The 23780-nt window shown below is 60.0% G+C and overlaps 3 protein-coding genes and 1 long non-coding RNA gene across 7 annotated transcripts; 2 read left to right on the plus strand and 2 right to left on the minus strand.

Annotated features, from left to right (window-relative positions):
• Positions 1-234: 234 nt before the first annotated feature.
• On the minus strand, positions 235-7527 carry VWCE (von Willebrand factor C and EGF domains). 3 transcript variants are annotated; one of them, XM_032111772.1, is made up of 19 exons: positions 5977-7527; positions 5385-5521; positions 5222-5311; positions 4828-4956; positions 4625-4741; positions 4442-4558; positions 3833-3961; positions 3426-3733; positions 3258-3351; positions 3087-3169; positions 2814-2901; positions 2620-2705; positions 2320-2437; positions 1898-1963; positions 1611-1724; positions 1460-1542; positions 1219-1309; positions 1032-1114; positions 235-920 (listed from the first exon to the last, which is right to left on the minus strand). In XM_032111772.1, exons 1-19 carry the CDS (start codon positions 6084-6086, stop codon positions 351-353), a joined length of 2613 nt encoding a protein of 870 aa, XP_031967663.1. In that variant the 5' UTR covers positions 6087-7527; the 3' UTR covers positions 235-350. The 3 variants fall into 3 exon arrangements, with proteins under 3 accessions (XP_031967663.1, XP_031967662.1, XP_031967661.1); XM_032111771.1 differs by having other exon boundaries at positions 1611-1707; positions 1878-1963; XM_032111770.1 differs by lacking the exon at positions 5977-7527 and having other exon boundaries at positions 1611-1707; positions 1878-1963; positions 5222-5966.
• Positions 7528-7615: 88 nt separating this feature from the next.
• Positions 7616-19378, minus strand: DDB1 (damage specific DNA binding protein 1). The gene is made up of 27 exons (XM_032111759.1): positions 19222-19378; positions 18509-18657; positions 18288-18404; positions 17241-17462; positions 15938-16052; positions 15737-15834; positions 14895-15053; positions 14429-14512; positions 14161-14277; positions 13740-13842; positions 13569-13644; positions 13381-13489; positions 12980-13158; positions 12736-12899; positions 12548-12655; positions 12128-12335; positions 11935-12030; positions 11653-11764; positions 11060-11183; positions 10664-10828; positions 10237-10331; positions 9943-10113; positions 9362-9471; positions 9050-9219; positions 8831-8933; positions 8510-8633; positions 7616-8220 (listed from the first exon to the last, which is right to left on the minus strand). The coding sequence occupies exons 1-27, from the start codon at positions 19280-19282 to the stop codon at positions 8137-8139; spliced, it is 3423 nt and encodes a 1140-aa protein (XP_031967650.1). The 5' UTR covers positions 19283-19378; the 3' UTR covers positions 7616-8136.
• Positions 17417-18383, plus strand: LOC116445446. Of its 2 annotated transcripts, none has more exons than XR_004240792.1 (2): positions 17417-17501; positions 18114-18383. It is a non-coding gene; the product is annotated as an uncharacterized LOC116445446 (long non-coding RNA). The 2 variants fall into 2 exon arrangements; XR_004240793.1 differs by having other exon boundaries at positions 17421-17501; positions 18094-18383.
• A 194-nt stretch (positions 19379-19572) lies between the features above and the next one.
• TKFC (triokinase and FMN cyclase) lies at positions 19573-23587 on the plus strand. The gene is made up of 18 exons (XM_032111843.1): positions 19573-19762; positions 19936-20036; positions 20122-20311; positions 20390-20500; positions 20583-20764; positions 20835-20913; positions 21012-21101; positions 21215-21249; positions 21347-21431; positions 21505-21594; positions 21691-21807; positions 21978-22097; positions 22195-22332; positions 22567-22673; positions 22744-22847; positions 22926-22959; positions 23066-23155; positions 23243-23587. The coding sequence occupies exons 2-18, from the start codon at positions 20031-20033 to the stop codon at positions 23411-23413; spliced, it is 1749 nt and encodes a 582-aa protein (XP_031967734.1). The 5' UTR covers positions 19573-19762; positions 19936-20030; the 3' UTR covers positions 23414-23587.
• Positions 23588-23780: the final 193 nt, after the last annotated feature.

The raw sequence follows: 23780 nt of genomic DNA on the forward strand, positions 1-23780 counted from the left end.
GTCCCTGTGCCCCCAGGATGGGAGCCTGGATGTGGCTCTGCTCATCCCTGGGGAGCTCCCAGCCTTGGGGACCTGGGGCAGGACACGTCCCTCCTGTCCCCAAACCCCCACTCAGGCTGAGGGGGCTGAACACCTCCAGCACTGCCCTCATCATCCTGGAAAGCCACTCATCCCAAAATTCCCAGGGGACAAGCCCCAGGGCTCCACATGCTGGCAGGGATGAAGGGACAGGGAATAAATACCAGAGTGACTTTATTGGTGGCAGGGGGACAGTTTCCCCCTCCCCAGGGCCAGGCCTGCTGGTCCTGCAGACCCCCTTTTTCTCCTTTCCTTCATCCTCCTCCTCCTCCTCACGGCATTCCAGGCACACCTGGCACCTGGAACCTGGGGCTGTCTGATGGCACTGCAGAGGGATCCTCATTCCCAGGGGATCCCTGAGCCTTGGGGGTGCCTGTGGGATCGGGGGGGGCTGTGGCCTCACAGGGGGGGTCGGGGGGCACAGTGGGTGCCGAGGGGTATCCGGAGGGGCTCGGAGTCGTCAGAGGGGGCTTCCCAGCATCCCAAATCCCTGGAGAGGGACCGAGGGGGAGTGTGGTGGGAAGCAGGAGCTGGGCCAGGCGGTGGCGCAGGGGGTGAGGGGTGCCAGGGGGTGAATCATCAGGGACTGGGGACTGGGATGAGGATGGGGAAGAGAATGGGGATGAGGATGGGGACAGGTCACCGCCCTGCAGCAGGAGCCGGACGTCTGTGGCTGACAGAGGGAGGATTTTGGTCAGCACCCACCTCTTTCCCAGGAGCACATCCAAGTGCCCGGGGATGGATCCGGGGATCCCATTACCTGGGCAGGATGGGCAGCAGCCCACGGGGGGCTCGGAGCAGGAGCGGGGGCACGGCCTCTCCTCACAGCTCACCTCTCCAAGCTGGGAAAACAGGGATCAGCCAGCCCTGCCAGCCCTTCCAGGGATCCAATGGCACCGGCACAGGCTCTCCATGGATGCGGGCATCCCATGGGAATGGGCGGGGGGTCTCACCTGGCAGGTGCAGTGGGTACAGGGCTGTCCCTCGGGAATGAAGCTCTGGCCGTTCTCCACCTTCCTGCCCTGGTAGTTGCAGTCTGGGGGCACCGAGTTTCAGGGGGGGTTTTTGGGGAGTTCAAGGGGGATTTTGGGCGGCTCAGGAGGATTTTGGGGACACCCCCCCCCCCCCTCAAGCTCGTACCCTCACAGACGGGGCAGCACCGACCCTCGGGGTGGAAGGGGTAGGAGCACACGATGGCACATTCCAGAGGCGAGCAGGCCACCGAGCCCAGCTGCGAGAGACGGGAGAGACCCCCGAGGGCCGGGCGTTAGGAACCCCGGGGCGCCCCCGGAGCTTTTCCCTGCAACGGAGCCAAAAACCGGCCTTCAGCCCACGGGGCGGGAGCCGCCAATCCTCTGGGAATGCCCGGCCCAGCCCTCACCAGGCAGATGCAGCTCAGGCAGGGATCCAGCGCCGACGGGAAGGTCTCGTTGTTGGAAAAGATCCTCCCCATGTAGGTGCAGCCTGCGGGGAGAGGGGCTCAGGCGGTCCCCGGGCGGCTCAGAATGCCGGAATTCCGGGCACACCCTCACCTGCGGAGCAGTCGGGGCAGCACTGCCCGGGAATGCGGATGGGATAAGGACAGGTCTCCACACAATCCGTGCGCTGGCAGCTCACGGAGCCATCTGCCTGCAGGCGGGAACACCCTGACAGACACCTCGGCATTCCCAAACCCGCCGGATTTGGGGGATTTGGGACCCGCCAGGCCACGGGCATCCTGAGGGCGGGAATGGGGCAGGAGCCGTGCGCTGGGGCAGGGATGGGGAAGAGGGAATGAAGCAGAGCAGGTTCTCATTCACCTGGCAGATGCATAACTCACAGGGATCGCCCGGAGACCAGATCTGTCCGACGGGAAACTCCACACCGTTGTCATCCAGGAAGCAACCTGGGTAGGATCCCTGTTCCCAGCTGTCCCGTAAAACTTGCCCTTCCAGCCCCTGGGTGTTCCCGATGTTCCACCCTCCCTGTTCCTAGGTATTCCCTATCTCCCACCCTTCCCATCATCAAGTATTCCCACATCCCACCTGGCTTGTGTCCCTCCTCATCCCACCGTGCCCTTCCCCACATCCCATCCCCAAATATCCCAACATCCCACTCTCCCCATCCCCAAGTGTCCCCCACATCCTCTCCCCCAGCTGTTCTTCCCATGCCATGCCATTCCCCTTTCCCCCAGCTTTTCCCCTCCTCCCTCTCCGTGTCCCTCCCTGCCCATTCCCAGCTGTGTCCCTCATCCCGACTCACCGGCGGGGGCCGGAGGGTCCCGGCAGGTGGAGCAGCACTGCCCGGGACCCAGGTGCCGCTGGTGCTGGGGACAATCCAGAACGGGGCAGGGAGTGAAGGAACATTCCACCTCTCCTCCCTGGGAACACGGGAACGGGTCACCTGCTGTCCCCACCGGCAGCCCCGAGCAAAGCCGGGATCCCCCCAGCAGGTGCAGGGAAACGCTGGAGCATCCCTGGGGATCCTCATCCCTGGGGATCCTCGTGCCTGGAGACCTCCCAGCCTTGGGGATCCTCATCCCTGGGGACATCCGGGACTCACCTGGCAGACACAGGTGGTGCAGTCGTCCCCATCCAGGCTGAACTGGGCTCCGTGCGCATACGTGCGTCCCCGGAAATTGCACTTCTCTGGGAAAAGGGGAAGCAGTGGGGCTGGAGCGCCAAGCACAGCTCTTCCCTAATGCCCAGCCCAGGCCGGGGGTCCTCGCACCCCCAGACTGGGGGTCCCGGGATCACCTGGAGTGCAGGAGCAGCAGTCGGCCGGAGAGGGGCTGGGGCAGGATCCTGGGGGGCATTCCGGGGAGAGGCAGGAGACATTCCCGGCCTGCAGAGGGGAGCATGGGGCTGGGAAACAGGATCCTGATTCCCCACGGAGGGATGATGGGAGGGTGTCATCGCCCCCAGAGCATCCCCATCCATGGTTGAGCCAGGATGCAGCATGATGAGGGTCCCCAAGGCCGGGAGTTGCCCAGGGATGGGGGGGGATTCTCCCATCCCAATCCAGCTCACCAAGCAGACGCAGACGGTGCAATTCCCATCGGATGGGGAGAACACATCGCCCTCGGCCCTGGCCACCCCCTCGTGCAGGCACCCTGCGAGCCATGGGGGTCAGGGACATTCCCCTGGGAATTCAGGGGGGCCATCCCGGGAACTGGGGGGATCAGAGGGGCCGGGACTCACCCGTACAGGTGGGGCAGCAACCCCCAGCCGGAGCAGGAAGCGGGTGGGAGCAGGGAACAGAGCAGCTCACGGCATCACAGAGGACTCGTCCCCCCTGCCAGGACAGGTGGTGGCTCATCCCAGGTCGGGATGGTGCCATGGGAAGGGATTGGGGGACGGGATGCTCACCTGACAGGTGCAGCTCTGGCATCCCGGCTCCGTCCAGCTAGCGCCGGGCTCCCGAGGGATCCCCCGGTGCCAGCAACGAGGGGACGGTGGGACGGAGGTGCCGGGGGCTCCCACGGTACGCGGGAACGGCTCAGGGGACAGGGATGGGGAGGAGGGAGGGAATTGGGTACTGGGAGCTGCCACAGGGAGGTGGGGAGAGGGGGAGCCTCTCGGGAGCAGGTGGGAGCCAGGAGGGAGCAGGACAAGGGTGGGTGGATGCTGTAGGGATTGCAGGATGGGCGACGGAGCCAGGATAGATTTGGGGTACCCTAGGAAGGAAATCAGGAAGGGAGAGACATCACTTGGGGCAGGCAGGGAGATGGGAGCATCCCACCCTGCTCCCCCAGGCTGGAGAAGGACACAGGTACCTTCGCAGGACACTCTGTCCGCACTGAGCCGGTATCCGGGGCGGCAGGAGCAGCGGAAGCTGCCGGGAATGTTGTGGCAGCTGTGCTGGCAGGAGCGGCGCACGCCAGGCCGCCGGCACTCATCCACATCTGCAGGATAAGGTAATGTGGCAGGAGCTGCTGCACCCCGGGATGTGGCCCAGGAAAGAGCCTGGAGCACTGGGATGGGCCCTCGGCACAGCCCACGCAGGGATGAGGATGAGGTGGCAGCACTGTGGTCATAGGCCGATGGACACTTGCGTCCCTTGGGATTTGTGCCATGGCAAGGGAAGGGGGGCTGGCACAGCGCCCACAGGCTCACGGCCTCCTGCATCCCTTGGGATTCATGGCATGGAGAGGGATGAGGGTCTGGCTTGTGCCCACAGGCTCGTGGCCTCCTGCATCCCTTGGGATTCATGGCATGGAGAGGGATGAGGGTTAAGCCTGGTGCTCGCACATGCACGGAGAGGCTCAGTGGCCACCTGCATCCCTTGGGATTCATGGCATGGAGAGGGAAGGGAATCTGGTACAGTGCTCAGGGCCACCTCCATCCCCCGGGACTGATGGGAAGGGCCCCATCCCGGTGCTCACCCACGCAGGAATGCTGGTTCCCGTGGAGGTGGTATCCGGGCCGGCAGGAGCAGCGGTAGCTGCCCACGCTGTTCTCGCAGCGGTGCTGGCACGGTGTGGCCTGGCATTCATCCATGTCTGGGGGTTGGGATGAGGGTCAGGATCCCTCGGGAGCCCCGGCCGCCCCCCCGGGCCCCCGCGCACCCCGGCAGCTGCGGCGGTCGGCGGAGAGCTCCCGGCCAGCTCCGCACTCGCAGGCGAATCCGCCCTCCGTGTTCACGCACGTCCCCTCGCAGGCCGCGCTCCGGCACTCATCGATGTCTGGAGGGACACAGGGAACGGCCAGATTTGGGGTGCAGACACCACCGGGATGCCCTCTCCCGTCGGGATATCGCACTCCCGCTCACCGGTGCAGCGGACGCCGTTGGCCGTCTCAGCCATGGAGAAGCCGATGGGACACACGCGGGCGACCTCCTGGCAGCCACCGTGGTTACAGGACAGGTCGCAGCCGTACTCCCCGCACGTTCCCGCTGGCTCTGGAACACGGACACGGCGTCCACAGGGCACCCAGGCCACCCTGGGACCACTCGCTTCCCACCCCGCTGCATGGATCCGCCAGGGATGGGGACAGTGCCGGGGAGAGGTGACAAGGAGCCACGGTCACCTCCATCCGCTGGGATTTGTGGCATGGAGAGGGAAGAGGGTTGGGCACGGTGCCCACGGGTTCATGGCCATCTCCATCCCTTGGGATTCGTGGCGTGGACAGGGAAGGGCACCCCGCATAGCCACTTCTCCCGGTACCTGGGCAGGTGATTCCCTGCTCTCCATCCGGGCACACACAAAGGTTGGGAGCGATGCAGGAACCGCCACCGCAGCCGAAGGAGCAGAGCGCTGTGGGAATGGGAACAGGAGCTCTGGGAATGGGAACAGGACCCCCACCGGCCCCCCAGACCCCCGTACTCACGCAGGGTGCACTTCCCGCTGCCCGGGGACAGCATCCAGCCGGGACAACATCCGCTGCTGGAGCCCTGGAAGCAGACGTGGGGCCCCACGCGGCGCCTGTGGGACACCAGAGCCTGAGGCCACCCTGTCCTGAGCCCCCTGCATGGAGCAAAGGTCCCGGGAATGCGAGGACGAGGGAACAGCCGGAGTGGCCAGGATGTGCCCGTGTCCCGGGAAGCAGAGCATGGCACGGATCGGAGGAAGGTAGGATACGGTGGGACAGAGAGGGGACAACCGCTTCCCAGCCAACCCGAACATCCCAGCACGTGGTGATGGGAGAAGCGTCCCCCGGCTGGACGGGGATACGGAGAGCAGGGCAGGGATACGGGGAGCAGGACAGGGATGTGGGGAGAAGGACAGGGATGCGAGGAGCAGGGTCATGCTCCCCTGGACCTGGGAAGAAGGAGGGAATTGCGGGGTGCCAGCCCCTCCGGCTGGGACCCCTCCGGCCAGCCCTCCTGCAGCTGGAGGGGCAGGGGTAGCCGGAGCTCGGCACGCTGCCCATCCCAGGTGTAGCTGGAAGAGGGAGAAGGAAAAAGGGGGGATCCAGCTACCTCTCCACGGCAAAGCTGGCCGGCTTCTTCCTCGCGGGATACACCCTGCCCTGGCCGCTGGAGAGGAACAGGGACACACAGGCAGCCTGGAAGAGCAGCTCCACCAACATGACAGGCGGCTCCAGCACGTCCCGGCGCCCGCCTTCCCGCCTGCCTTCCCGCTGGCCCTTGGCCCTGCTCCTCCTCCTCCTCCCGCCGAGCCGGGAACAATGCGGGATTGGAGGGGGGCGAGAGCGGGGGGGTCGCCAGCGGCACCCACCCCCCCCCCCCAAACCCACACGGGGGGTCTGGGGTCACCCCAAGGTTGTCCCTTTCAGCTGGGGCGAGTGGTGGCATCCCGGCCATTCTTGCCCTGGCCGCGGGCCAGGAAAGGGGGTACCCCCAAGGCTTGGGAAGCAGCGGGAAAGGCGTCCCCCCTTCTCTGCTTTCCCACATCTGGCAAAGCTCCGGCATGGCCTCTCCCCACCCCTCCTCCTCCTCCTCCTCCTCCTCCTCCTCCTTCTCCTGGAGGCGCTGGGCCGCCTTCCCAGCCCTGCACGGGGACCCACGCGGCGGAGAAAGGGGCCGAGCGGAGCCGGGATGGTGGGATGCATCCAGGAGGGAGAGGGATGCTGCGGGACACCCCGCTCCAGTGACCCCCCGACCCCGCGCCCCCATCCCAGGGCAGGGAATGAAGCAAAGGTCGGAGGTAGGTAAATGATTGATCCCATAGAGCAAAGGGCACTGCTGCCTCCAAAATTCCCAATCCAGCACAAAATCCTTCCCAAGGGCTGGGATCACCCAGGCAAGACACAGCCCCCTTCCCAATGGAAGCCACATTGGGGGGGTCATGCCAGTTTTTAGGAACCCCAGTGCAGCCATGGGAAGCTCCTGTCCTAAGGGAATGTGATCCCAAATCCCTGGGAGGCAGCTCATGAGCAGTGGCAGTGGATAAACAACGGCCCAGCCCGGGCCAGCAGCACTTTTATCCCAAAAAGAGCAGGGTGCCAACACTGCACTGGCACCAGCACCCCCAGTGTTGGTGGGAAAAGGAGAGAGCTTCCAGGATCCAGGCTGTGCTGTGCCCTGGGCCTCCCAAATTTTGGGAACAGGCTGCTCCAGGCAGGTAAACAGAGCCCGAGGTAATAAAGGCAGGAGCAGAGAGTCCACGGTCACTCCCTGCTCCCCCAGCTCTGGGAAGAGATGTCCAAATATAGCCTTCTCCCTGCGGCCTCCTCGGAGAATCCGGGATGGAAGCGGGAGCCAGGGATGCTTCCAGCACCAGCTGTCTCTGGAAGGAAGGATTTGGGAAAAACCCACACGAATGGGACTTGGGGGGCACTTAACCAGGGGTTACAGGGGAGATCCAAGCTGGGGAAGAGCATGGAAAGATCCAGATAACCCCCAAATTCCATGAGAGATGCGAAGGAGGTGGGAGACCAGGAAAACACGAGCAGCCAGAGGCTGGAAAATCCAGCTTTCCCAAAAAATTCCGTTAAAATCTGCCTCTCCAGGCACTCACAGCACCACTGGCAACCAGGTAAGGAACTAAAATTTCCTACAGATCCAAGAAAAGCCAGAAAAATGTACTTGGAAAACAGGTGTCCCTGAGATCCCAGAACCAAGGACACGGATATCACCATTCCTCAGGACACGGATCTTTCCTCTTGGACTACTTTATTTGGTAAAACTCCGAAATCAGCAACACCTTGAACTTCCCAGAACTTCCCTCTCTGAGCAAGGCATGGATCCTATGGAGACAGAGTTATCCTGCTCAGCTCCAGCCTCGGCTGCTCCTCCAGCTTTGATTCCTCTTCCAAAAAACCACAAGGAATCCAAAAAAAAAAAAAAAAACCAACCAAAAAACCAGGATCAAAAGCGAAACCAAAAGCCAAAAAAAGTAATAAAATATCTAAGGACACCAGGGAAAAGGGAATTGAGGCGAGGCCATCAGATCCCGGTGGATCACCCACGGAAAGGGACAGTTCTGGGCACAGCCAAGTCCACAGAATCCATGAATCCCAGCAGGAGATGACCAACACTGCCCCAAATTCCTAACAAGCTGCTCCCCCTGTGAGATTCCGTCCCCCTCCGGCCGCTGCCGCTGGTGTTGGGCACAGCTGGGGAAGGATTCCCTTGCTCCATGAGGAGGGAAGGGGTAGGGAATGATCCCGAATCCTGCTAATGGATCCGGGTCAGCTCCTCTACGATCTTTATCAGGTCATCCACGGTGGCTTCCCTCTTCATCCCGCTTCCATCGTCAATCTGCGCAGGGAGGAAAAGGCATTGGAGACCTCGGCAAGTGCCAAAAGCCATTCCCAGATCGTTCAGGAAGGTGTGGATTTAGCGTTTCCCAGAGAGGCTGTGGCTTCCCCATCCCTGGAAATGCTCCAGGCCAGGTTGGACGAGGCTTGGAGCAACCTGGTCTGGTGGGAGGTGCCTTTAAGTCCCTTCACACCCAAACCATTCCATAACTCTACAATTCCACAATTTACTGAGCCTGGACTCCTGAGCAAGGTCCTTGAAGGATCCAAGGCCACATTCCCAAGCTCACCTGCAGGTTTGCCACCACTTCCTGCATCTTGGGCCTGCTGATGTCCAGGAAACTCTCGATCAGGTCCCCGTCGATGAATCCCGTGGCTGGTTCCGTCTTCCGTTCGGTGTGGAACGATCTCCAGGTGCCGCCGTCAAGGAGCCAAATCCACAGGGAATAACACCAGCCCTGGACGTGGTTAATGGTTGGACTCTGTGCTCTCAGAGGGCTTTCCCAACCTCAATTCCATGATTTCTGAGGGCGCCAGCAAACCCGCTCCCACCCTCTCCAGCCGGTAAACCCCACCCGGCGCCGGCTCCTGGCTGGAATGCCAAAGGATATAAGGAATGCTCAATCTTCCCCACGCTCTTGATGACTTTGTTGAGCCTATTCTGCATGTCCAGGAGCAGGTTGTACCAGCTTTCCGACAGGGATGTCACCAGGCCTGCACGGGAGTAACGGACACGGGGCTCGGAATGCGGCACAGGGTGGAGCTGGATGAGCTTTCCAACCCAAAGTATTCCAAGATTCTGCAGGGAATCCTCAGGGCCTGCTCCTTACCGATCATTCCATTGACGGTGCCGAAGAGCACGGATCCCTGGGTGGGCGTGGAAGTCTCTCCCAGGTTCTGCATGACCAGGGATCCGTGGCAGAAGACATTGACGAACTCTCCCAGGTGGGATAATCCCACTTCCTGCAGGTGCTGCCGCTCCTCGTCCGTCGTGGCCGCGCTGGAATCCCAAACACTCTGCTCAGTCCCGGATGGGGGCACTCCAAAGCTATCCCTTGCTCCCAAGAGCTGGGAATGCTCCTCCAGTTTTCCTCAAGATCCTATCACCCCATCCCATCCCCAATCCATCCCATCCAGCTCACCTGTCCTTCTGGCACACGAACAGATTGAAAGCGTTCTCTGCTCCCAAGAAATTATCATCATCCAGGATCTCCACAGCGCTCATCCAGTTTGGATTGAAATCCCGGGCAATCTGCAAGGGGCCAAGAGGGAACACGCTGTGTCCAGGTGGCCTGGCCTGAGATCCTGCATGCTCATCCCACCCCACACCAATATTCAGGAACAACGTGGGATCCAGCCTGTCCCTCTCTGCTCCAGGAAGCAGCTGAGCAGGAAAGGCACTCCTGGAGATGGTCTTGCTCCAAGTGGCACTTGGATAACATCCTGGGAAAGCGTGGAGCAGCCCGTGCCAGAGGCACTCCAGCAATTTAAACCCCCATTCCAAGTGGACACCAGGCATCCCAGATGGCACCTCCCACGCGCCAGGCACCAGCTGCTCTTCCCACAGCCAGTTCCCTGGAAATGGAGGGATCCATCCTTCCAGAAACCACGGGGATCTGTGTCAAACCTTATCCAGCCAAGCCAAACTCCTCCTTTTATCCCCTCCAACACCGCTCCCTGTGCCCAGAGCTGTCAGAATGGCTTCCCAGCGCCACTTCCGCACCTCCTCAAAATTCCCTTCCATGGGTTTGTAGGCCAGGAGCAGCACGGAGCGCATGAGGTCTCCCACCAGGATGAAATCCCCCTTGGTTTTCAGGTACAGGGCCATGATGTTGTTGTAGTGGTTGCATTCCGTGCGCAATTCCTTCTCCGCTGTCCACTCGTACAGGCGGACCTGCGGGATGGGACACGGATCGGGATACTCCACGTGGGGGCTGGGATGTGCACCCTCAACCTGGCTCACATCCACATCCACAAACATGCTCCCAAAAAAAGTCAGGGTCAGGGTCATGTTTACCGTGCTGTTGATGCTGGCTAACAGCTTCCCATTGAATTCCACCATGGAATACACAGCTCCCTTGACCTCCTTCTCAGCCAGGCTCTGCAGCTTCCCTGGAATAAAGCTTGGGTTGTTTATCCCAAGGCTGGCAAGTTCAGCTGAGCTGTCCTGAACTTTGCCTCCCAAAAAACTCTCTCTGAGGGGGAACAAGTGCCATGGGAAGCAAATCCCAGAATCCAGGGCTGGTGAGGGATTCCTGGGCTTCTCTAGGAGATGGGGGGGGGGTGGGGGGAAGGGAACACAGAACCTACAGATCCTGACAGCTGATTCCTTGGGAAAAACTGCCTGCTCCTGGGACACAAGCACTCCAGGGTCTGAGGAGTTCATCCCTGATCTCCCACCAAAACCAGCAGGATTTTTCCCAGTGAGAACACCTCGTTCTTACCATCGGAGTAGTGGAAGACGACGATCCGGCCCTGCTTGGGCTCCGCTTCCTCGGGATACACCATGGCAGTGCCCACGATGAAGTAGGTGTTGGGATCCTTCCCCAGCTTGCAGGAGACCAGGCTGAGGGCATACTCATTTTGCAGGAATTGGTGAGCATGGAGCACTGGGGAAAAAAAAAGCGGGAAAGGAAGGAACAACTGGCATCCCAAAATCCTTGAAGTGAAAGCTTAAGACACATCCTAGAGATTCCCTGTCCTATTCCCCACCACCTCGTGCCATCAAAAATTGCTATTCCCTAAATATGGCTGATGTTCCTCCAGGAAAATGCTTTGGCTGAAGCTCCCCTGGGCTTCTCCAGGATGGGAAGAGCTGGATCTTGGGATGGGACAGGTACCTTCGAAGGTGTGCTGGTCTATGATGAGCAGGTTGTGCACTTCCACCTCCTCTCCGAAGGATGTCTCGTGCGGAGCCGTGCTGCTGGAAAACAGCTTGCTGGTGCTCACGCTGCTGGACAAGGCCTGGGAAACAGGAAAATCCGTCACATCCCAGTGCTACTCGGGATATCCACAGAGCTCCAGGCAGCCGGGGAGCAGGAAAAGGGATGGAAGAGCAGGTGGAGTGAGGAATGAGTAAAGGGACACACTCCCTGCTCCTGCAGGGCTGAGTGATGGTGTTGATATGAGTATACACTCTGTGTCAACTGCTGTGGCTGCCAGAGCCAGATCCTTGGGAAAGGGAAAACCTTGGAGACCACACAGAAGCCTGGATGGGATATGGAAGGAGCAGCGCCCAAAAATAAAGAGGGATCAGGTGGAACAGTGGCTGTGCCACCCCCTTGGAGAGATCCCACCAACCCATTCCTGCCCAGCTGAGGAACTGGACTGGACTCACAGCTTTGGAAGCCCTGGAAGGGAGGACCATGAAGGAAAAGCCGGATCAGGAATTCTGATCCCCACAGCGCAGGGATGACCCAGCCTGGGATCTCACCTGGGTGCTGGCGCTGGGTCTGAGCGCTGTGGTGCCCCCACTGGCATCCTGCACCTCGATCCGGCTGGAGAGCACCCCGAAACACTGGGATACCTCTTGGTAGCAGATTTTCCTGTGGGATAAACAGAGCCATGTGGCTGGGAGAGCCTGGAAAGGCCATTCCAAGAGCTCTGGAACAACAAGGGCTGTTTGTTTGCTCCTGGGATGGCAACGTCACCCCAACCCTCGTCCCATGCAGTGGAGCACCCGGATCCCAGGAATCCTCATCCCAGGAATCCTCACCTGGGCGACTCGTAGAGGGGAACAGTGCGGATGTGCAGCTTCTGGATCTCATCAATGGTGCCGATGGTCAGGGTGCTGTTGTTGGCCAAGGCCAAACTTGTGGGGGAAAAAAATCATGGAAAACACGGGGTGAAAAGCCAGGACCTCCCACTCCTCCATATTCCTCAGGAAGAGGAAATTGTGGCAGGCTCACCTGTCAGGATATCCGTCGGAATTGAGGGGGCACATGTAGTTGACCTCCTTGAGGTTGACGTTGGAGAAGACCAGCTTGTGGTTGCTGCTGTAGATGACGGTGGGGCGGTCGGAGCAGGCGAACACGTTGGTGGTGGACAAGGAGCGGAATGTCCTCAGCACGGTGGGCTGTGTCCCCAGGGTCACCTTCTTTCTGTCACTCAGCAAGCCTGGATTCAAAGGGAGAAGGGATTGGGATCTGCCACACCACCTCAGGGAAAAACAGGAGTGTGGGTAAGCACATCCCACATTGAGGAATCCATCTCCTTCCTCCAGCGTGCTGGAGGAATCCGCCAGCCCTCAGCCAGTCCCATCTGAGCATGAGGCTGCGAAAGCAAGGAGGATCTTTCCCAAGAAACTGGAAAGGAAAGGAAAAGGTCACCTGTCTCAAGGCTGAGGCCGAAGTAGAAGAGAGCTCCGTCCCCCAGGGCACACAGGAGGTAGTGGCTGCTCTCGAAGGTGGTCATCAGGATGGAGCGAGGGATAATCTCTGTGGGAAGCAGGAAAAGGGATGGATGAGGTCGCTCAGGACCCGGCCAGTGACCCCTGCCACCCTTGGGAGGCTCCTACCTCCTCCCAGCATCTCCTTGTGCAGCAGCTCGAAGGACGGGAGCTTCAGGATGCGGGCGGAGATGTCGGTCCAGAGCCCGATGGCGCAGAGCGGGGACATCCCGTTGGAGTCTCCCAGGGGGGTGATGTCCAGGCAGGCCACCTCGTGCTCCATCTCCGTGCAGCTGCGAGGAAGGAGGGTAGACAGGTGTCCGCCTGGATCCCAAATCCCAGCATCCCCAGAGCCCTCAGGATGTGGGCTCACCTGATCTGCCGGAGCTCCTGGGGCCGGATTTCCAGGTAGTACAAGGCCCTTCCCACGGCCACCACCACCTGGTTGCTGTTGCAGGAGGCGACGCTGATGTTCTTCCCGTTGGGCTCTTTCCACTCGCTCACCAGGGATTTGGGCTCCTGGCTGACCAGTCGCACTGAGGCAGAGGTGATCTGGGAAGAAAGATGGGAAAAATAATGGAAAACAGCATTTCCAAGGCGGGTGGCACAGCAAGAACCTTCCTCTTTCCATATCCCTTAGAAACATGGACCCAGGATCCTGTTTGCTGATCCCATCGGATCTCAGGGAAGCACTCCCAACCCCTACCCTGGATAAGTCACGATCCAAGTGGCACCAGGAGAGGCAAATCCACATATTCCTTGTGCTGGAATTACCTGGATCAGCTGCTGATGCGCCACATTGCCGCAGAAAAACGTCTGCTGGTCATCCACAAATCCCGTGAGCTCCGTCTCTTCCACTTCCTCTCCGTTCAACATCAGAACCCTGAGCAGGGAAGGGAATTCCCATTAATTCCTGCTCTGACATGGGGCTGAGAGCCCGGATCAGCTCATCCCACCTTTACCTGGTCTGGCCAACAAAGGACAGCACCAAGGTGTTGTCTGTCTCCCGGTGCGGATCCGACCTCAGCGGCCACAACCCTGCAACAAGGAGGCCACAAATCCTCACAATTCCACATCCCAGCCTCATCCGTGCCCACCACGTCCCCTCTCAGGCTGTGGAACACCTCCCACACCTTTAATTCCCGGCAGGTCGATGCTGGCGTGCTCGTGGATCCCGATGCCGTTGCGGATGATCCGCAGCGATCCCTCTTTGAAGGCCCCGGAGCAGGTGACCAGCTGAGGGAAAAGCAGATGGACTATACCAGCTGTGGCTGGGAAGCTCTCCCACTCCTCTCTGGGATCATGGAAATGGGGAACCCATTCTAGAATCATGGAATCCTGGAATGGTTAGGGTCGGAAGGGACCTGAAAGATCCACCAAGGCCAGGCTGGATGGGGCTTGGAGCAACCCAGTCTAGTGGAAGGTGTCCCTGCCCATGGAATGAGATGATCCTTAAGGTCCCTTCCAACCCAAACCATTCTGGAATTCTATGATTTTATGGACACACCCAGCCAAAAATTCCCAGCAGCAAGGAGGGAAAAACAGGAATGTTACCTGGCCTTGGCCTTGCCTCTCCAGGTCCACCACACACATGTCCACGATGGGCCCAAGGTTGGTGAAGGTCTCCATGGCCACCACGTAGGATCCCTGTTCGTTGCTGTCCACGTTGAGCTGGGAATAAACACTGGGATCACTTTTTGCCTTTCAAGGAGCAGGACGGGGAAAGGGCAGGCAAGGGGAAGATGGGAAAATGTATCCGCATCTCCAGGTTTTGATGGAAATCCAGTCCTGTGGGAACACACGGCCAGGAGCTGCCATGTACCTTCACAAGCTGGGAATCTCCGAGCCTGGAGCCAACGAACACCACGCCGTTATCCAGGTAGGTGAGGCACTCGGCAATGGATGTCTGGGAAGTGAGAAGAGGCAGGTGGAATGTGGCATGGAAAGGTCCTGGCACACATGCACACCCTTCCACCACTAAGCTGTTACCCAACAGCAAAACCCCGGGTGTGGGAAGGGGATTTGATCCCTTCGTAAATCCCACAGAGTCCAAGCTCCTCCCAGTGCAAGTACCAGGAAAAAAAAACCGGGAAGATGGTGTAAAAAATGGGAAGAAAGTGTCAGTAAGTGCCCACAGGGAATTTCCCAGCCACCAACAGTTCAGGGCTGTGACAAATGTGAAACATCAACACCCCCTGCTCCAAAATTGCCACTCAGCCCTAAACGGAGCCTTTCCCAACTTGGGAGAATCCCAGGCAAGTGCCAGGGATGGCCCAGGTGATTCCTACCTCTCCCAGCAGCTCCACACGCAGGTCCTTCAAGGTGACAGTGCCGTCCATCTGCTCCTCCTTCTCCAGGAGCAGCATGAAGAGCCGCCCTTCCATGTCTCCTAGCAAATACCGGGATCCGTTGGGATCCACGCGGTTGTGGCACACGATGGTGCTTTGCTGCAGGGAAAGCAAGGAATTCTAGGATTCCACTGGAACAGCCCCAAACTGGTCCCCAGAAGGTCTGTGCAGGTAACACAGCTCCAGGATCCCACATTCCCCATTCCAGAGCCCCAGGAGCAGACTGAGACCTCGAGGCACCAATACTCCCATTTTTTCCCCCAAGGTTTTTAGCCTGTCCTTATTTCCATCTTAAAGGGACCTTTGGATAGCAATTCCAGCCCTCTTTCAGCTCAGAGCAGCACCTCAGCCATGCCATTGGTGCTTCCTGCTCTGATTAAACGTGGGATGTGGCCTGTTATTCCCAAAAAACCCACAAGCCCAATTGCTGTCCCAAAATCTTTAAGCCTTTTCTCCTCCGGACAAGTCTCCAAGAGGCTCATCCATGTTTTCTACTGCCTGAAACGAAACCAGGCTCTGCCCTGGAACTGTGCCCAGACCATGCACTAATTCCTAATTAGTCCCATTCCCTGGGGCCCAAACTAAATTCCAAGAACTCCACAGAAAGTGGAAGCACACAGGGATCATGGATGCCCCTCAGCGACCGGGAAGCCCAAACCTCTGCAAGTCCAAGTAAGTGGCGCTGTTAGACCACACCTGGGACAAGAGAGGTTGGAACTCCTGGCTGGAAGGCCTGGGAAAGGCGGGATTTTTTGGGATGCAGCAGCCCTGCATCCCCTCACCTTGATGATGGGAGGAGCGATAGCCAGGTATTTATCGCCGTTGTGGTAGGTGATGGATTCCTGCCCGATGATGATGGCACCTCCAAAGGGCTCCGGCACTGCGGGACACACAACAAACATGAGAGATCCCATCTGGAAAAATGCAGCCATCCAGCCTGGAAAAACCACGGGAAGATCTTTCACAGACAAGGTCATCCCAACCTGCGATGACCATGGAGGCTTCGGCCTCCACGTTCTCCTGCTTCCAAGGGCCTTTGTTGAATTCCTTCTCCCGCAGGGACACCTCGTATGTCTTCACGTGGCGGCCCTGGGGGTCCTGCAAGAGAAGGCACAGGTGGATGAGATTCCAGAAGTGAGGAGATTCCACCTCATCTCCTGCAAAAACACCATTCCAGGGAGCTGCTGAGGCTTCCCACCTCCTCATTGCCCCTCACATCCACACGGCACCATTCTCCCAGGTTTGCCACATATAAATAGCCCCCCGAGGAAATCCCTGTGCCAGAAAAGACTGGGAAGTGTTTTTCCACTGTTTTACAACTGATTTCCTGGGATTTGTGTTCCTCTGACAACCTGGGAACAAGTGGCACTATGGAATATCACCTCTTCCTCCAGCTCCTGCAAACGTTCAGGAATTCAGGGGTTTTTATCATATTCCCCCCTGGTTTCAGAACTTCCCAAAAATTACCCCAGCCTCTGCTGTCCTATTCAGACCAAATCCTGGGATAATGGGTAATAAATGGAGAAAGAATCAAGGAAACAGCTTGGAAACATCCTGCTCTCCCCAGGCAGGGATCGAAACAATCCAGAGCTTTATGACTCAGAACTGACATCCTGCTCCTGCTCCAAGGATCCAAGTTGTTTTGACATGGAATCCTGGAACCATTAAGGTTGGAAAAGCACTTCTCCAAGTGTTCCCCCAAACTCCAGCTGTGGGGTGAAAAAGTGGTTTCTTCCCTGCAGGAAGTTTGGGGGGGATCCAGCAGTGCCCAAACAGGGAATAATGGAGCCGCTGCTGGCGTGGGATTTCAGCTGAGCCGGGCATAGCCTGGAATTTAACAAAGGAAAGCTAATCCCTTGCTCAGTCAGCACGGGAAAGGCTCTTTGGATCAAAGCAGGCATCCAGATAAGGCCTGGAATGCTCCCTCCGTGAGGAGCCAGGTGATGGAGAGGTTACAGATCCTCGTATACACCTGGAGTTGCCTCCCAAAAATACCGAGCAAGTCGTTGACTTGTTTTTTAAGGAAAGGCTCAGGCCTCGCTACGGAAAATGACTGGTTCTGGATCTGATACACTCGCTGGAAAGATCCCTAAGCTCCTCCTGGGGGTTCAACATGGGAGCACTCCCATCCAAGGCAGAGCTGCCCAGGAATCCTGAGGGAAAGCGTTGCTTCCTCTCTCCCAGAGCTGGAAAAAAGAGCTGGACCTGAAGGAGCTGGACTCATCCCTCAGTCTGCCTTCCAAAAAACCTTTGGAAAACCTTGGTTATCCGTGGATAAGCAGGCACCTGGTAGACGAAGCAGATGGTGGGAGCTTGGCAGCCGTAAAGGAATTTCACGTCGATGACCTGGAGCTCTTCCAGGCGGATGTTGAAGGCCTTTAATTCCTTGTTCTCCCGATCCAGGGGGATGACCTTGAAAAGGCCATCATAGAGCCGCAGCCCGATCATCCGGCACTCGGGATCGATGATCCCGATGATCCCGGTCTCCGAGGGGCGGCCAATGCGATCCTGAAGGAGAATTCCACGGAGAGGGGAAAGAAAAAGGTGGTAAGTGCCAGGAAATTTTCCCTGAAAAACAGGGACAGGGGTTGCCAGCCCTTAGGTGAGGAGTGGCTCCTTGCAACACTTCCCAACGGGCTTGAGAATTCCGGCTGGGAAGCCACCAAGGCTAAGGAGGAGATGCCTTTCCAGGTGCCATGCCACACACCTTCACCACAAATTCCCACAGGACTCATTTCCCAGGGAAAATTCGGCCTCACAAGGAGTTTAGGCTTTAATTTCCCTTAAATTTAATTTGTTATTCCATAAACTCTCCCCAGAATTTGCTTGAATCCATAGGGACAGGGCTTGGAGCATCCTGGTCTAGTGGAAGGTGTTCAGAGCAAGGGGTGGAATGATGATCCATAAGTCCTGTCCATCCCACACCACTCCAGGACTCCACATGTTGGTTTAGATGGGATATTGGGAAGAAATCCTTCCCTGCGAGGGCGAGAAGGCCCTGGGATGGATTTCCCAGAGAAGCTGTGGCTGCCCCATCCCTGGAAGTGTCCAAGGCCAGGTTGGATGGGGCTTGGAGCAACCTGGGAGAGTGGAAGGTGGAAAAGCTTTAAGGTCTCTTTTCCAACCCAAACCATCCCAGAATTCCATGAATCCTCACAGAGACCAAGAGTAACTCTGGAGACATCCCGTGGCTGCAGGTTAGCCATCCCAGATCCAGCAGCCGGCAAGGAACCACCAAGGGAACAACCCAAATCCCACCCGCTGCTGCACCAGCAAAGCAAAACCATCCCTAGGGAAGGGAATTCCCATTCCAGGTGCTGCCTTCCCCCTCACCTGCACGTTCCCATGGGCACGGGTGATGATGTCGATGCTATCCCCGTTCTGCTTGTATTCCAGAATGCAGGCATTGTACTTGGCTGTCAGGATGAACAGCAAATCCTTGCTCTCCCCCTGCCCGAAAAAACCCGGACGATGCAAATTCCAGAGGGGTTGGACGTGCCCATCCCGCCCCGCCCAGGTGGGCACGGCTCCATCCCTGCTCTTCCAACACCCACCTTGGGGCGGAAGAGCTCCATGACGGCGGTTTTTCCGTACATCCCCACTTCCTTGACGGGCCGGAGCCCCTCGGCCGTCACGACATAAATCTCCAGCCGGGTGTTCTTGGCAATCAGCAGGTTCAGGTCCTCCGCAGAGGTGAAGTGTCCTGGGAAAAGCAGGAAGGAATCCCAGAGGAGGGATCAGCTGGCACCTCGGGGTGCCGGACTGCACTCCCACAGCCTCCCTGGAGCATCCCAAAATCCCAGCACGTTCCTTCCCCGGTGCCCAGTGCTCTCAGCCAGCTGCTTTCTCTCAGCCCGCACTCCTTGTTTTTCCCCAGGAATGCTCTTCCCACAGTCTTTTCTCAGGAATTCTCATTCCCGGGGTCTCTTCCCACCACGCCCAGCACTCCCAGGGCTCTTGGGGCTCCCGCAGCTCCCCCAAATCCCACTGTCTCTCACTCCTATTATGGATTTCAGGAGCACTTTAATCCTCCCTCTACCCCAAAATCCCCCGGTACCCCAAAACCCACCCGTGACCCCCAAACCCCGCCCTACCCCAAAACCTTCCCCATACTCCCAATCCCCTCCCGGTGCCCCAAAACCCCCCCAGCGCCCCCCGGCACCTCCATCCCCCCCCCCCGTGTCCCCCGTACCCCCGGTACCCCATAACCGCCCTCCCACGTTCCCCCCAAAACCGGGTGTTCCCGTCACCCCCCGCCCCGCGGTACCGGTGACGCAGCCATTGACGGCCGTCGGCTTCTGCGCCGTCACCACGTAGTTGTAGGACATGTTGGGGGAACCGGGGGGTCCCGGGGGGGTCGCGGGGGAAACCGGGGGGGAACGGGGAGCGCGGCCTCTCCGCCGCCGTCGCCGCCACTTCCGGGAAGTGGGGACACTGGGCCGCTCTAGCCCGCTGAGGGGGACACGGGAGGAGCAGACGAGACGGGCCGCTCTAGCCCTCTGGGAAGACCGCGAAGAGCAGCTGAGACGGGCCGCTCTAGCAAGCTGGGAGGACCCTGGAGAGCAGACGAGAGGGGCGACGGGAGGACCCTGGAGAGCGCAGGTGTGGAGGGGGATGCGCGGGGGATCGCCCCCAAAACCCGCGGGATCCGCGCTGATCCCCCGAAGGGAGGGCCCCGCTTGGGAGGATGCAGCCCCCTCCCAGCTCCCTGCAGCTCTGTGCCCCCCGAAACCTGGGGCGGGGGGTCCCCGCTGTGAGGGGGGAGCGTGGATCCGTCCAGGGCCTGCGCTGAGAGGAGATCCCTGAAGGTGGGAGTCCCCCCATCACAAAACAGAGGCGTCCCTATTTGGAGGTGGTCTCCCCCTGATTTCCCATCCCACAAGGCGCTCCCTGCCTGGGGGGTGTCCCTATTTGGGGACAACACCAACGCCAGCCCCCCGTTCCCACCCGACACTCCCATCTCACCCCACTCCCTTCCCAGCCCCGCCTCTCCGGACCGCTGTCCCTTCCAGCCTGGACCTTGCCCTCTCTCCGGACAGATCCCATTCTCGGATCCGAGCGCTGCGCTCCGCTCCCATGGAGGTGAGCCTGGAGCGGGGGGGTTGTCATTCCTGTGGGGTTGGCATTCCTCCTTTTCCTATCCCACCGCCCCCTGTTTTCCCCCCAGGTCTCCAAAAAACTGGTGACGACTGTGTCCGGCTGTGCCGACGATGCTCTGGCTGGGCTGGTGGCCTGCAATCCCGGGCTCCGGCTGCTCCAGGGACACCGGGTGGTCCTTCGGGATGACCTGCCGGCCATCCGTGGCCGTGTGGCCCTGCTGTCCGGAGGGGGATCCGGCCACGAGCCTGCGCACGCAGGTGAGACCCCCCTGCCCCACCTGTATCCCCCCCCCCCCCCCCACGGACACTGTTCCGAGCCCTCCTCCCTCTCCACAGGCTACGTCGGGAAGGGAATGCTGACTGGAGTGGTGGCCGGAGCCGTGTTCGCATCCCCGTCCGTGGGCAGTGTCCTGGCGGCCATCCGGGCCGTGGCACAGGCCGGAGCAGGTTGGGAACACACCGGCCTGGAGCTTTGGGGTCCCCCCCTCCAGTGCTGCGTCATTCCCGTTGCCTCCACATGCATCCGCAGCTGGGATCCTCCTGATCGTGAAGAACTACACCGGGGACCGGCTGAATTTCGGGATGGCCCTGGAGCGGGCGCGGGCCGAGGGGGCCAACGTGCGGATGGTGGTGGTGGGCGACGACTGCGCCTTCGCCACGCCGGGGAAAGCTGGCCGCCGCGGGATCTGTGGCACCGTCCTCATCCACAAGGTCCTGCCGGGATCCTTTGTGGGGATTTGGGGAGTTCTGGCGGGTCGCTCACCCGCTCTGCCCGGGGCAGGTGGCGGGAGCTCTGGCCGAGGCGGGAGCGAGCTTGGATGAGATCGTGGAGAAGGTGACGGCGGCTGCCAAAGCCATGGGTGCGTTGCGTTATCCTGTGGGAATGCTGTCCTGTGTCCCCCAGCCCCTGAATCCCGAAATTCCCCCCAGGTTTAACGGAGCATTCCCACCCGCACAGGTACCCTGGGTCTCAGCCTGTCTCCCTGCAGCATCCCGGGATCCAAGCCCTCGTTCCAGCTGGCTGAGGACGAGATGGAGCTGGGGCTGGGTGAGGAGCAGCCCCTCCGCGTCCCCCTCGGATCCCCGGAGGGTCCGAATACCCCTGTCCCCCCTGGGGAGGCATCACCAGGGTTGGGATGTGACGTGGCCCTGTCTCCACAGGGATCCACGGCGAGGCTGGAGTGCGCAGGATGAAGGTGAGGGGGCAATTCTGCTGCTTCCTCCCCATTCCCAGATCCCCCCTATTCCCAGACCTCCGCACTCTGCTCTTCCCCTGCTCTGTGTTCCCTCCAGGCGCTGCCGGCGGATAAGGCCGTGGAGACGATGCTGGAGCACATGACAGATCCATCCAACTCTTCCCACCTGTCCCTGACCCCTGGTGAGCCCCCCGGCCCCTCCGTGCTCCCCCAAATCCCCCGGATCCCAGTCTCATCCTGCCACCCATCCTGCAGGATCCTCCGTGGTGCTCGTGGTAAACAACCTGGGTGGATTGTCCTGCCTGGAGCTGGGAATTGTGGCTGGAGCTGCTGTGCGCTGCCTGGGTGAGTGCAGGGGGGAGCTTGGGATCCCATTCCCTGGCTCTGGCTGCTCTGGAATTCCGCTCTGGAATTCCCCTGCCTCGCTCCTGGATCCCACAGAGAGCCGAGAGATCCGCATCGCCCGGGCCTTGGTGGGATCCTTCATGACTGCGCTGGAAATGGCCGGAGTGTCCCTCACCCTCATGCGGGTGGACGAGGAGCTGGTGGGGCTTATCGGTGAGTTCCCAGTGGGAATATGGCCTGGGATTGGGGCACGGGCGTTGCCAGGTGCTGGGTGACGGGACACGAGGTCAGTGGGATGTCTGGGAGTGGAATTCCTGGCTGCTGGATGTGCCAGTAAGGATCCAATGGCATCCTGAGCCGCCACATGCCTCTGGCTCTTCCAGACGCCAAGACCACGGCCATGGCATGGCCCAACATTCCCGCGGGACCGGCAACCACCCGGAGAGAGGAGGTGCCAGCACCGATGGAGGGACCCAGGAAGCCACAGGATGAGCCTGGAATTGGTACAGAGCTCCCGTCCCTTGTCACACACCCCACCCCCCCCCGCCCCGTGCCTCAGTTTCCCTTGGGAACGTGCAGGGATGCATCTCCTCTCTGCAGGACCTGGCACGGTGCGGGTGCAGCGGGTGCTGGAGCGGGTGTGCAGCACCTTGCTGGATATCCAGGATAAGCTCAACGAGCTGGATCGGGGAGCTGGTGACGGGGACTGCGGCCACACGCACGCCCGGGCGGCCCAAGGTGGGTGTGGGGGCCGTTATCCAGGGAATTGTATCCCCATGGCACCTCCTGGGAGCGGGCAGTTCCCCAGGACATCCCTTCTTGGGATTAAGGAAGCCTGGGGTGCTCCTTCTTAGAATTGTATCCTGGAATGTCTCTGCATCCAGTGCCACTGAGGGCTGTCCCTGCTTGTCCCCACAAGGGACAGGGGACTCCAGGGCCACCCCCATCCTGTTGTCCCTTCCATCCCCACAGCCATCCGGGAATGGATGCGCTCCCGGCCGCCTCCGGCCGCCCCGGCCCAGCTGCTCTCTGCCCTGGCTGATGTGCTGCTGGAGCAGATGGGAGGCTCCTCTGGAGTGGTGAGTGGGAATGGGAATGGGAATGGGAAGGGGCCGTGTTGCCAGGATGGGATTGATGGTATTCCCAAAGCTCTATGGGCTCTTCCTGACGGCGGCCGCCCGGAGCCTGCAGGGCCGCAGCGATTCCCCGGCATGGGCTGATGCCATGGACGCTGGGATTGAGGCCATGCAGAGGTCAGTGCCGGGGGCTGTGGAATCCCAATCCCCCCTGGGAATCCCAATCCCCCCTGAATTTCCCTGCATCCCGCACAGGTATGGAGGAGCTGCGCCAGGAGACCGGACAATGGTGAGTGCCGGGAGAGCCCGGGAGCCAGGAAGGCTTCCAGGAGGATTCCAGGGAGTTCCCACCTGGCCTCAGCACCGACTCCCAGCCTGATTCCCGCTTTTCCCAGCTGGATTCGCTGTGTGCAGCCGCGCAGGCTCTGCATGCCCTGCGCAGTCCCGGTGCCGACCCGCTCCGGGTGCTGGCAGCTGCTGTCCAGGTACGGAGAGCTGGGAGCTGAGATGGTGGGAAAATTGGATGGGAATCCCTGTTGTTACCCTGGAAAACACCCTGTTTTCCCTGGCAGAGCGCAGAGGCAGCAGCGGAGGCCACCAGGCACATGGAGGCCGGGGCAGGCAGAGCCAGCTACATCCGCTCATCCCGGCTGGAGCAGCCCGATCCCGGGGCTGTGGCAGTTGCAGCAGTGCTGGGAGCAGTGCTGGAGGGGCTGCGGGACCCCCTGGAGGCCCCCCACTGATGACAGGGATGCGTATCCCAAAAAATCTGTGTCCCTTCGTGGGGATAGAGGCATGTATCCCAATAAACCCTCATGGCCCCCCACGTGACTGGGAAGCGTATCCCAATAACCCTCGGGGTTCCTTCAAGGACGTGTTTCCCAATAAACCTTGGGACGTGGCCCCCCATAACCCCACTCTGGTGACCAGGAAGTGTATCCCAAAAATCCTTCGTGTTTCCCATGCTGGCTGGGAGCGGCGGGATGGTGGAATTTGGGGGTGTGGGGGTGCCCGCTGTTGCTCCAAGCTGGGAAGGGAGATGGGAACAGGGATCCTGTGACTTAGGGGGAGGAAGGAAGCCCGGGGTGTGGAGGGGAAACCACAGGGCTC

Source organism: Corvus moneduloides, chromosome 6 (assembly GCF_009650955.1).
Source record: "Corvus moneduloides isolate bCorMon1 chromosome 6, bCorMon1.pri, whole genome shotgun sequence".
NCBI classification, from domain to species: domain Eukaryota; kingdom Metazoa; phylum Chordata; class Aves; order Passeriformes; family Corvidae; genus Corvus; species Corvus moneduloides.